Source organism: Lissotriton helveticus, chromosome 5_1 (genome assembly GCF_964261635.1).
Source record: "Lissotriton helveticus chromosome 5_1, aLisHel1.1, whole genome shotgun sequence".
Classification (NCBI taxonomy): Eukaryota; Metazoa; Chordata; class Amphibia; order Caudata; family Salamandridae; genus Lissotriton; species Lissotriton helveticus.
The window spans coordinates 154,861,642-154,874,886 of NC_136065.1; the positions used below are offsets into that span (position 1 = coordinate 154,861,642).

General features: G+C 46.8%; 1 protein-coding gene across 2 annotated transcripts in view; it reads right to left on the reverse strand.

Annotated features, from left to right (window-relative positions):
• COL5A1 (collagen type V alpha 1 chain) overlaps positions 1 to 13,245 on the reverse strand; it is a 523,191-nt gene that overhangs the window by 152,872 nt on the left and 357,074 nt on the right. For both annotated transcript variants that reach the window (XM_078641937.1, XM_078641938.1), the window contains exons 22-23: positions 5,735 to 5,779; positions 4,517 to 4,570 (exon numbers count right to left, since the gene is read on the reverse strand). In XM_078641937.1, the coding sequence (XP_078498063.1) occupies positions 4,517 to 4,570; positions 5,735 to 5,779 (99 nt within the window). The remainder of the gene's footprint in view (positions 1 to 4,516; positions 4,571 to 5,734; positions 5,780 to 13,245) is intronic.

Consider the following 13,245-nt stretch of genomic DNA (forward strand, 5'->3'; position numbering starts at 1 on the left):
ATTTCTCTTGGAATGAAACTACAGTCATGATTCGGTGCCCTCCTCCTCTTGAAGCTGTCACTGTTTAATACCCATTAGAAGGAGAGCTTATCTAATGTCGATTGTTGAATTCATGTAAAAAAAATAAAAAAAATCGAAGTTGGTGCAATGACTGACAAAGTTCGGAACTGCCATGGTATTAATAAAATATTGGCAAGGCATTGCCAGACCAAGGTCCACACTCAAGCTTGGACATTCCCAGGAGACAAGACCATGACATTTTCAGAACATTGCCAGAACACTGCCCCGAAACCGCCAGGATCCTGCCAGGGCTATGTGAGGACATTACCATGACACTACCAGGCCATTACCATGACACTACCAGGCCATTACCATGACACTACCAGGTCATGGCACTACCAGGCCGTTGCAAGGGCAATGCCAGGGTAAATTCAGAACTATGCCAGGACATTGCCATGACACTAACAGGACAGTGCCAGGGCACTACCAGGAGAAGGCAAGGACTATGCCAGAACATTGCCAGGGCACTGCCAGGACACTACCAAATTAGATCGTTTATGATCAGAGCTCTCATCCACTTCCAATGTCTTTTTAGAGAAAGATCAACGCAAGCACCTTCGATCTTGATCAGTTTATATTTCAGAATGAGAGGAGGCGGCTCCCTTTAGACAGCGGTGCAGCGCCATATGAAGGAGGCGCTGCTAAATTTGATGAGGACACCTTAAAATGTCCTATATGCCCATTAACTCAAAAAGGTCTAAGGCAGAGTGTAGGATTTCGGAGGTGCCAGAAGCCCTCTGCCATGCAGGGAGTGCAGTAGCCAATGTTAATCCTCTCTTACGAGTCATTAGTATAACCCACAATGTCGCCGTCAGATAATTCTTTCACCATGGGATGATAACACTTGAGTCTGCGCTCAGGGTGAGTGCGCAATTAGATGTTTGTGAATGACACCTTCATAACATAGACACTGAGATAAGAACTTTTCGTAGAAATATTTGCACAACCTCTAAGTCATAGGATCATTTTTCTGACAGAGACAACTTAGCCTTTCATCCTTCTGAAGTTGGAAATATGCATACCACTGAGTATGTTAAAAATAAATGTTATATTGATGCTTCTGATGCGCAAGTTGATAATTCAGCTTGTAGCGTGTGCTATATAAAAGGTCAATTAACTTCAATATACGGATCATGCCGTCTGCTGTATGGGCATTAACGCCGGATGAATGGGCGCTGTCGAACAGATTGGGCTTCAATTGCTTTTTGCTAGTAGCTTTGTCTCTGACCTATCCAGAGGTGGAGTTCACCTTCTCAAAGCAATCAATGAATCAATCAGGGATTTATAGAGCACACTACTCACCTGTGATGGTCTCAAGGCGCATACCTTTTTAACCAGTGGATCGGTTCTGTCACCAGTTTTCCACTGCTCCTCTCTCCCTTGTTTACCAAAGTCATTCAAGATCATTTATTGGCAGAGTCACACATCGACTTGTACAATCACCTTGAAAGATGCTCCCTGACAATCAGTGCACACCTCCACACTGTCGGTCACACGCCTGAGAGGCAGCCACCTAGGGCCCGATGTAGGTGGCAAATACCGGTCGGAAACGGCCGAATTTGGCCGTTTCCGACCGGTATTTGGCATCTTGAGATGTAGGGGGCCAGATTTGACAGATTCTGTAAATTTACCGAATCGGTAAATTTACAGAATCTGTAACATACCGAATCGGTATTTTTACCGATTCGGTACCTTCCAGATGTAGGTGGGACTCTTCTGAGTCCCACAGGCCTTTAGGAGTCGGTATTTTACCACCCAATCCAATTGGGTGGTGAAATACCGAATCCAGGTGTGCATGCACATCTGTGCATGCACACCTGTGCCATGTGACACACAGACATATGCCTGTAATTGGGGTGCCAGAGGGTGTCAAAGTGACACCCCCTGCACCCTTGCAAGAATAGGTAATTACCGAATCGGTAAATACCGATTCGGTATTCCACATTGATTCCTATGGGCTTCAAGGCCCATAGGAATCAATGGGGGATACCGATTCGGTATTTACCGAATCAGAATTACCTACATTTCCCCCCCTCTAATTCACCACTTCTTAAATACCGAATCGGTATGATTCGGTATTTTAGAAGTGGTAAATTAGATTTACCTACATCGGGCCCCTAGTGACTTTCTCCCACCACGGTGCTTTATCATGATCTTACTCAGGCTGCTAATGATTTTTGGGGGAAAAGCTAAAGTCAGCATTAAATCACCGAGCAGTTGTGTATCCCCTGTTCAAGAAATAGCCTATCGAGACAGCTGTCAGTGCCACACAAGCTTCACAAAAAATAAATGAATATTAATAGTTATTTACAATAACACCAGCTGGCTGGATTTATTAAAGCCTGCCTAGCCAAATTTCAAATTCCCAAATTGATTTGGGAAAGATTAAAAGTTTGGTAACTTTAGCTCTTTCTACTTATTGACGTTCGGCTCTGATTTGCAGGTGAGCCTGCAAGTTTATAGCCTGCAAGTTTATTGGCCTTTTCCTTGAGCTGGTCCATACTTGTGGCCCTCTGTGCCTACTTATCCCTTCCATGCCCACTTCTCAGGCTACTAATGAAGGCTTATTACACCACAGCTGCTCTGGGACAGCTTTGACAGACTTGTTGAATTCCTGTCTGAAGGTGACCCCTTCTCTGGAGCTGACTCATCGTGATGGAAAATCCTGCTCTCTTGTATTTACTTTGCAAGATTCACAGTTTTTGCATGTGTCATTTTCTTGTACAGATGCCATTTTTTACATATCTCATTTTCAGACTAAACCAAGTGAGCGCTCAGCATGGGTAATTGTTGGAATGTTTTAGACTTGACAGGTTTAGGTGTAACATCTGCAGCTTGATGAGGTATTTCTATCCTTGCCTCTAGGTCTTAAAAAAAGCTAAAATATCAATGCCATTGAGATATGCTCCGTTGCTATTAGTATGCAGTTGCAAATCAGTCCCTGCACTTTTCAGTCCTAGATGCTAAATAAAAATGACACCAGCTGGGGCACCAGTGGATATAGAAGCATTAACTATAACTAATTCTCATCGAAGAAGGTGGCAAAACGTCACTTCACCAAGGGCACCAAAACTCTCTGCATTGGTATTATCTGCAGGGAAAGAGGATAACAGTGCCATATAATTTAAGATATGTCGCTGTTTTCCATGTGATGCGATGACGCACTTCGGGCTGCCATTTGCCAACGCACGCACCCTTGTACCGTAGCGCAAGGGTTCATGCGTTCTATCTAGCTAAGGATTTCTACTTGAAGGGCACCTTCCCACCACAAAACATATGGGGACCGATTGATAAAGAGCATCTGTACTCACGGCGGAGGGCCCGCACTCGTATCGGGACCTCCGTACTTGCAGTTACCCATTGCGTAGGTCCCGGCACGAGTGCACCCCTCCACCCCCGCTATGACTGCGGGGCCTCCACCATGACTGCGGAGGTCCTTTGTGAATCAGCCCCACTTTGTTACACTTTTCCTACTTTGGGTATATGCTGTACAGTGCACCACACATGCAAAGTCGGGAAAAAATGGAGAGTTGTAAAACTTCTTCCACAGTTATGCCTACCTTTAGTAGGCATAAGCTTTCTGCCATCTCTGATATTAACCCCTCCCATGCTGGTGATGGAACCGCTCCGTCACCAGCCACGGACTGCTGTGCTGATGACGGAGTGGATCCGTCACGGCCCACTCGGCGCCTGCGCGGCGCGGATTCCGCGCCTGCGCTGGACGTTCTATTGAGCGGGCGGGGCCGTGACGGAACCGCTCCATCATAAGCACAGCGCACCCGAGGCTCGTGACGGAGCGGTTCCGTCACGAGCATGGGAGCGCCACGTGGCCCCCTACCCCCCAGCACTGCGGCGGAATAGCCACCGCAGCGAAGGGGTTAAGGAACAGGGAGAAGGAAGGTTGTGGGGCCAGGTTAGAGACAGCCTCTTCCCAAATGACAAAGAGTACAAGCATCGTGATCTGGCTGGCCTGACATTCTTGGTGACATCTTTGTTCAAAACACTTGAAAGTAAAATAGATTCTGTCTGAATTGACACGTAAGGAAAACACAAACAAACAAACAAACAAAAAAAATAGAGGTGCAGGGGATATATGGCGCCCCAACAAATTCCTCTAAAATAAAAAGGGTAAATAAAACAGGGTCCTTTCAGGCTACCACGTTTTTGTAAGTATAGAGACAACACGCAAACACGTTCCGACAGGCAAGATAATCATGTTCTTGTCAAGGTCTCCTTCGCACACACTCGTCTATCTCCCGCAATCAAAGCACATCACGTCTGGGCTGGTTCAGTGGCACCGGGCCAGCGGTTCGAAGGGAGAGCCGTGCTTACATGCCCAGTGGGGGGAAATCTCACTGAACAGAACTGAATACAAATCTTATTAGCGTCTCACGCTGACACACCGGAGGCAGCCAAGTCTCTCCTGGGAGATCAGTGGTGGCCCCCTCTGACTCACCTGCGCGCCGGGGTTCCCTTGCTGTCCTGGGGGGCCAGGTTCACCTTGCGGTCCCTGCGGAGAGAGAGGTACAGCTGTTTATAAAGCTTAGCCGTGGTGCAGCATGGGCAATATCAGACATATGCAGTCAGTGATGTCACACACATTGTTTCAGGTTGTCTGTAGGTGCTGCTCTGTGATGCACACCTTATGTTTGTTTTTGGGGAACGTGTGACTGGTAATGAGACACTGGAGCTCACAGAATTGTACAAAAACTCTGCTTGCCAGTGTGGTGATGCAAGGGCAGTATGTTGGGGACCATATATGACATGAAAACACAATAATCACCACTTGCTACTATGAATCCATTCTAAACTAAGACACCTAAAATAAGCTAGGGTGGAAAGAACTGATGACGTTTCCTATGTATTTCTCTTTCATTCTTTGTTGAGAAATAACATGCCCTCCACATGAGTGAAGCCGGTGAGATAATATGAAGAGTTAACGCACAAGAAGGAAATGTGTGTGCATTTGTGTATGTGTTCATGCATGTGTACATGGGTGGCTTTGTGTATCCACGTATTCATGTGTACATGGGTGGGTTTGAGTTCATTGTGTGTGTGTGTGTGTGTGTGTGTGCAAGCGTGCTTGCGCGAGTGTACTGGTGGGTGTGTGCATGTTTGGTTGTTTGTCCCACGTCATAAGCAAGAATCAAGCCAGAGTCAAATCTGACATTATTTTTTCTTCTAATATTGTCCAAACTATATCTCACCATGTTAAATGTTAGAGATGTTATCACTAGCAGTATGAAGTCTGTAAGGCACCTGGCCACTCCTGGATGGAATCACACGTGCTAGATAAAATAAGTGAAGAGTGACCCTTGACGGTTCCACCCCAGTGCTGCGCTTTGACACACCTGTCTGCAATGTCCTACCACAACTGCATTGGGATGTGGGCTTATGTATAAAGGGTGAAACAATGTGTTCCTGAATCCGAACAGAAAATCAGGATTTTAGCATTCGTAAAACATGGTCGTAAGCCCTAAGCAAAGAAATACCAAGAAAGCATAAGCACTGCTGCGTCAGAGCGAACAGAAAAACCTGTTTGCAGAATTTTTGTTGACAGCCCCTGCTACAGCATCAGAGAGATGGACCATCTGTTAATATGCGTGATGAATAGGCAGCATTTCTATAATGTCGTACTATTTCATAATGAGGTGTTTGGTAGAAAAGTACTTACCACATTCCCTTTCGGTCCAACTTGTCCATCTGATCCGGAAACTCCCTGAAAAATGCACAGGAGAAAAAAAGTTAGAAATTGCAAGGCATTGGCTTCATGGGTGACATGGAATAAGAACATGCAGGAATGTGTAGGCAAGGGTGTCATGGTCAGGCCATGACCAAGGAGCATGGGCACCTATAGGAGCGTCTTGCATCAGAGATAATATGTAACATTTGACCGTGACCTCCAAAGCCATCGTTCAAGAAATGCTTGTACTTTAATGTCTCTTTCAGGCAGTATGTGTTTGCAGTCTGTAGGAAGCTGCCTCTGTATATAGAGCACCAACATGAGGTACACTGTGCAGAGAATCTAAGCAAAACCCCATAAGAGTTAATTTCAGAGTCACAAACGGTGTGGACGAGCAGTCAGGCGTAGCCGAGGGTAGTGCTAAGCATATATTCCATACACAAAGGCAGTACATGAACACACACGCAATAAAGAAATCCAACACCAATTTATAAAAATGACGCATATTTTTGTTTAAATGTAGGTAGCAAGATCGCCAGAATCAGGTATGTACTTTTCAAGTTATGAATTTTTACAGTTTGCCAAAAGTTGACACAGTGCAATTTTTGGATGCAGTAATGTTATCGTATTGTGAAAACCATATACTGCATTTGGGCACTTAACAGCGACTTACAGGACTGTTCTTCTGGACTTAAGGTGAGTATGGGGCAAGATCCAAGGCCACATCAACTAGTCACCCCAGGAGGCTCTGGGATATCTGGGTGCAGAGGTACGTTACGGCGTTGGGTGTCCCTTTCCCTTTAAACGCCGAATGGTCCATTCAGAAAGAGGCTGCAAGCTGGGACTAGGGTGCCAGTCCGGGAAAACCTACAGGGGGCTCGACCCTTGAGATCCTCAGGCATGTGGGGACACCATTGATCCACTTCTCCGTGGGCTGTGAGGCTCGTGTGCAGTGGCTTCTTTTGGCTTCAGGTTCTGTGCTGGAGTCACTCGCGGTTGGAAGAGGCCTGAAGGAAGAGGCTGCAAGTGGTGACTGGAAGTCCAGTCTGGGCAAACCAAGGATGGGCTTAGCTCTCGTGGGTATGGGGACCCCATTGACACCGTCACCTTCCTTGGACTCGAGCTCTGGTGCACGGGTGGATACGTGCTTTGAGGCGTCAGGTGGCAGCGGTCACAGATTCACTCTTTATCCTTCGTTCTGCTGCTGAGGGGCAAATAGGACAGCTGGTTGATTCTAAATGTGTCTCTCACTGTCCCTGAAGTCCCTCAATGTGCAGGTCTGTCTTCTTCCGCATTGGTTTCCGGGCTAGACACAATAAGCTTATGTGGCTGCAAGGTGTCTGGTACCAGAGGTGCTGGCGTTGCGCAGCTCCGATCGATCCTGGCGTCCTCACACTTGGCGGGAGGACAGATCTGAACTGTGGGAGTACTGCTAGCTCTTCCTGGGTGGCTGCTGCATCGGTAGGGCCCGTGCTCAGCAGGTTGGTGCCTGTGGCTGCAGGGTAGTATCTTCTCTACTCCAAGGGAGTTCCTTTGGCAATTGGTAAAGCACTGCAGCAGGAGGTCTGCACAGCAGCAGGAGGAATCAGTTGCTCCAAGAGGGTCGGTGTAGCAGATATTCTGGCAGGGTTGGTGCCAAGTCAGTCATACTCCTCTGCTCTTGGGTCAGTAGTCTTCTTCTTTGTTCACTTAATTTGGCCCATAGACATTTAAAGTCCTGGTATCAGGGGGGTCTTCTTAGGGGTGTTTCAGGGGAGTGAGGGGTAGTAGCCAATGGGCTCCTTACCCCTGGGGTCACTACGCCCCCTAGATGACCACTTCCTTTGGGGAGGGGTCATCACCCTGTCCCATAAATCCTAATTCCATCACACAGAAGATGGAGTTTCTACATTTATTTTCACATCAAGTTTGGTTACCCTAGAGGTGTGTCCAGCCTGGCAGTGCAACATGCCTTATGCATAGCTAATTTTCCCGTCTGTCCTGGTGCCAGATGGCCCAGGGATGGTGGGTTGGCATCCCCTCACCTCTGAGGGAATCCAGATTTGTATACTAAATGTGGTGGGCTCTTTGAAGCTACAATTATTAGTGGGAGAGGCACTCCTATTTATAACAGCTGATTAATCTTCAACATTAAACAAAATTAAACATTCATTATCACGCTTTGAAACTCCCTGCCTAGGAATACTAATTTACCAGCCTTCCTGGGGAAGGAGGTGATACCACCTCTCCCCAGAGCAGGCATTGTTTCTGACCTCCGAGAGCAGGGCTCTCGCCTCCCTGGGGTCAGAAACTCGTCTGTGGTCGCAGACTGGACTGGACCAGTCGGCCAGTGCACTAGAGGTCTAGTAGATTTCAGGGTACTTCTAAGGTATTCTCTGGGCGCATGTATTAATAAATTCATCACTGGAATCAGTGTGGATGTATTAATACGAGGTGTTTAATACCAAACACCATATGTTTCAGTGAAGCCATTATGTAGCTGGGGAACTCGTTTTGACCAGTGGCCAGTACATACTGGGGCACATAGCAGCACCAGCGCTTCGATCCACCTGCATGATTTATAGGCTGATTTGCACAGTTCTTAAATGTGTTCAGCTGATTTTGTGTAGTTCCTTAAAGTTTTTAGGGTGATTTTAACTCTGCCTTTTCTGCGCATTGTTAAGATGCACTGTGAGACAATTCATTGGCTGAGGGGGTGAGCCAATCAGGGCCAGTGTAGGTAGAGCCTGTTAGAGCTCCGGGCCCTTATCTTGATGGTGGCAGCATGGCCGCACCAAAGGCACGCCTAGGGCAAACCCGTCTGCACCCATCCACGGCTGGCTATGGCCAGGGGCTAGTCACTATGTCGAAATTTTAACTTATTACTCTAGTGCTCTCAGAGCGCTGGGAGCAAAAAATCTTCTTTTGGAGGTTTCTGGGCTAGAAAAAACAGATGGCTTGGGCATTTTAAATTACAATCATCTTCCCTCCTTATCTCCGGACGGACCAGTGAGACAGGCTATCAGGGTGGAAACTGATCTCCACCCATCGTCTAAACCTATTAACAAAGATTTAAATACTGTTTTTCTTAATACACCATCCTTGGTCGGACATCATCTCAAGATGTATGGTCTTCTTGACTCAAAATAACTGATTTTCAGCTTTTAAAAGAAACCTGGTTAACTGAGGATTCTACGCCAGACGTTCTAGCAGCTTTTGAACGTGAACAGACCTCATGCAAAAAAGGAGGGGGGATCGCAGCGATCATTAACAAACAGCTAAAATTCATCAAACTCACTCCACTACCTATTTCATTAGTGGGAAATATGATAGTCAAACTAGATTAACCTACATCCTCTCTGATATATGGAGTGGAGAAGTGTGGCTCAATGGTTAGAGCGGCAGACCCTGTTGCAGAGGTCTAGCCCGTGACCAGGGTTCAATTCCCTGCCTCGGCGGGTCTTGGGCTCAAAAATTCCACGGACCTGATAATTCTCGCCTCGGTGCCTATTCCAATCATGGAGTCCCACTTTGCAACTCTGGGCAATAGCTTGCTTAATCTCCACAACGGCCCCCACAACGCTAAGGATGCCTGGCCTCCACCTTGGGGGTGCCCAGGAGTGGACACCTCACAGGGAAAGCCAGGATGGGTTCCACAGCGGTATTCGTACAAGCGCCTTGAGACCCTTGCGGGTGAGTAGTGCGCTATACAAGTATCAATTTACATATATATTACCTTGTATAGACCCCCAAGCCACATGCCACAGTTGCTGGCTGCCCTGACCGACTCAGTGGTGGCTTTGACCATTGATTATGCAATAATTTATTGGTGATTTCAATTTATTAGCAAATGACCCTAATGAGGGGCCCATATCTTCCAATCTGACTGAGCAGTTGACCAGTTTTAATTTCGTTCAGCACTGGTCTACAGCCACCCATGCTTAGGGCTCCATTTTAGATCAAATCTGGTCTCTGAATCTTCCCAGCTCCAAGTGTGCTCACTTCTTTAGTAACCCCGCACCCTGGGGTCCTGGCACTCTGGCCAGGAATTGGAAACACATAGATCTCACTACCTTTTGCAACTCTTTGGCACGGTATCTTCCTACGCAGAGTGAGTTCCTTGAGGAGCTTGAAGGGGTTATGACGAACTTGTTCCGAGAAGCAAGTGACACACATGCCCCTCTGCGTAGGACAAATTTGATTCATTTCGATAAGGCATCTAGATGGTTCTCAGATGACCTCAAACAATCCAAATTGCTTCTATGCAAATCTAAGCATAAATGGCGTAAAGCATGAAGAAATTCCTCCTGCAGTTAAAGTCCTATAAAAAAATGATTTGCGAAGCCAAAGCCACCTACTTCTCAAACAAAGTTATAAATTCTGAAATTAAAAGCAAAGCAATATTCGAAACAGTCTCAGAATCATCCAACCCCAATCGCCTAAACGTCTCGGTGGTCCTCACACAAGCTTTATGTGATCAACTGAATTCTTTCTTCATCGAAACAATTAGGATGATCAACAAAAGCATCCCTCCCAGCTCTCCCGTCAGTCCTACTCCTTTGGAAGATGGGAATCCGCTCCATCCTAATGCTGTCCCTCTAATCACTAAGCATGATCTTCCATAATTGTTAATGAAGATCAAATTTGGTTCTCCAAATGATGTTTCTCCCCCTACCCCTTGATCCAAAAAGCCATTTTCTCAAGGTTTCCTAAATTGGCGAGAGCTGTATTAAACTTATCCCTGAGCCAGGGGTGGTCCCTATTATTTTATAGAAGCGGTAGCTTTGCCTCCACTAAAAAAAGTGGGAGACGACCCCTCTATTTTAAAGAATTACCACCCAATCTACTTCCTCCCCTACCTGGCCAAGACCGTGGAAGATAACAGCTCCAGATTCCTGCTCTGCTGCTGTCATGGAGTTTCCGAGTTGTGAGCAACTGAAGCAAGGTTAGTAAAAAAGGTTGTTTTTCTGTGTATTTGTGAATGTGTTTGTGAGTCTGTTTAGCAGTGACTGAGATCAAGTGAGAGTGTATGTGTGAGTGTTTGAGATTGTCAATGAGTTTGAAAGTGATTGAGAGTCTGAGTTTGAGAATGTGTATGAATAAGTGAAAGTGAATGTAAGATAGTGAGTGAAGGAATGTGATTGAGTTAGGAGTGAGTGACTGGAGTTTGTGAGAGATTGGAATTGAGTCAGGGGAGTAGCTATCAATGGTGCAACAGGTGCAGTTGGACCATGGCCTAGTGTCAGAGTGTGTAAAAGGGTGAGTGTGTATAAGTGCGTTTTTAAAAGAGAATGAGAACCAGTGAGTATGATTATGTCTGTGTGAGTAACTGTGAGTGGGAGTGAATATGAGTGAGAATGAGTAAGTGGGAGAGTATGAATTATATTGAGTGATGGAGAAGACAACAGATGTGAAAGCAAGTGAGTATGTGTGAGGGAGTGTGAGTGAACTGTGTTTTAAGATTGTGAGTCCACAGCTGGCCATGCCATACTCAACATATTTACTCAATATAATACTGGGCTTACAAAGGCATCCAAGGTAAAAAAAAACTATTCTGGCATATTGGAAATTGTGGGAAGCTGGCTCTTCATATGATATTGCCCCTAGGTGGTATTACCGTGCACAGAGTCTAGGGGTTCATCGAAAGTGTACAGAGCTCAAAGTAAAACTCAAAGTGCTCTATTAGTGTCAGTGTGGGCGAGCAGCCTTAGGCCTAATACAGGGGAGTGTAGTACATTTGTTGCACAAGAAGATCAATAATGGACACGCGACTCAAGAAGGAGATCTAAACCAATTTTAGAAAATTATACTATGTTTGTATTTTATTTTAAGATCAAGATCTTTGTAATAAGGTAAGTATGTTTTTAATAAAAATATTTTCCACTTTGAAAAATCGAAACTTAGAAACTTTTCAACAGAGTCCAATGTTATCCTACGGGAAAATATTATTGTGGTTAAACAGGTAAGTACCACACTTACAATCCCAGTCTTCAGAGCCAAAAATCAGCAAGGGCCAGGGGTCAATTGAGTACCGAAACTGCACCACCAGCGGAACAGATGCGTCCGGGTGCAGAGGTCAAAATCAGAGTTCGGCCAAATGCTTTCCATTGGAGACAGGGGGTGCCTGGTGCCACACTGCTTGCAGGTAAGTAGATTGGTTGCCAGGGCCAAGCTTGAGTGATTAGGTCAAGCACAGGGGGCCCACAAAGCGACACCATACATGCATCACCAGCGGGACAGGGGCGGTCGGGTGTAGGGTGCAATTTCGACGTCGGGCGCCCAATGATTTTCAATGGGGATTCTTCGTTCAGCAAAGAGGCTGCAGGAGTGGCACTGGAGGTTGCAGGAAGAAGATCAATGACAGCAGACGTAAGTAGATATGTAGGAGGTCATAGGGGCATGGTTGGCCCAGCTCACCAAGACTCAGGGGCTTCGGGTGTAGGGGTGCCTTTTGGCGTCAGAGTCCTCTTACCAGAGCCGGTTGCAGGCGCTGTTGTGGAGAGCAGGAGAGGTCAGCCAATGCTGGACACGAGGTCAGGATTGCCAGGGAGACTTCACTGTACAGGTGAGCCACTCGGGCCCTGGGTGTCAGGTGCAGAGTGGGCAGGAGGCATGGATCTGCCTGGATCCGGAGCCCTTGGAGTTGGTCTGCAGAAGCTGTATTCTTCTCAGGTCATTGCAGATCTAGTTCCTAGGTCTAGGGGAGCCACCTAAATACTACATTTAGGAGGCTTGGTAGTGGGGTAGCAGGTAGGGCCAATGGTCACCTTACCTGGGGTGACCACACCCTTTATTATGCCACCCTCCCGTGGGAGGGGGGCATAGACCTAGCCCTGACTGGAGGGGTCCCCCCATCTTCAAGGTGGCGGGGACAGAAAGTTGTGCTTCATCTCTCCTTCCCCCACCTTGGGAGGGGGGGTTGGCAGAGGTGGACACACCTCCTAATCTTTTGAAATGTTCCCGCCAGTTTTCCTGCCCAAAGTGGGGTGAAAACTATGGGCTGCCATCTGCTGTAGCAGCAGAGGCTGGGGTCACTTTACAAAGGTGGCAGGCCTTTGAGGCTACATTCTTCACGCACTGGCCCATCCTGGGGGAGGAGGTGGGACACCTCTGCCAAGGACGTGCACTGTTTCTGGTCCCAGAGAGCAGGGGCTCTCTACCCAGGGGTCCAGAAACATGTCTGGTGGTGGCTGGTGCCCTCTGAGTACATAGTACAACAAATCCCACAGAGACATCAGTGTGGATTTATTGTTAGGAGAAGTTTCATTCCAAACACCTGTGTTCAGTGAAGCCATCATGGTGCTGTGGAACTGGAGTTGTCGAGTTTCCAGCCCATGTACCCGCTATGGCTTTCCTGGCACTTACAATATTAGGGAACTGACCTAAATATTACAGGGGCATATCTAATCATGCAGATATGCTCTAATATGTATTATAGTACACCCTGCCTTGGAGCTGTGAGGCTTGCTAGAGGTGTGACTTACCTATGCCTTCAGGCAGTGTTAGCTGGCATGGCACCCAGG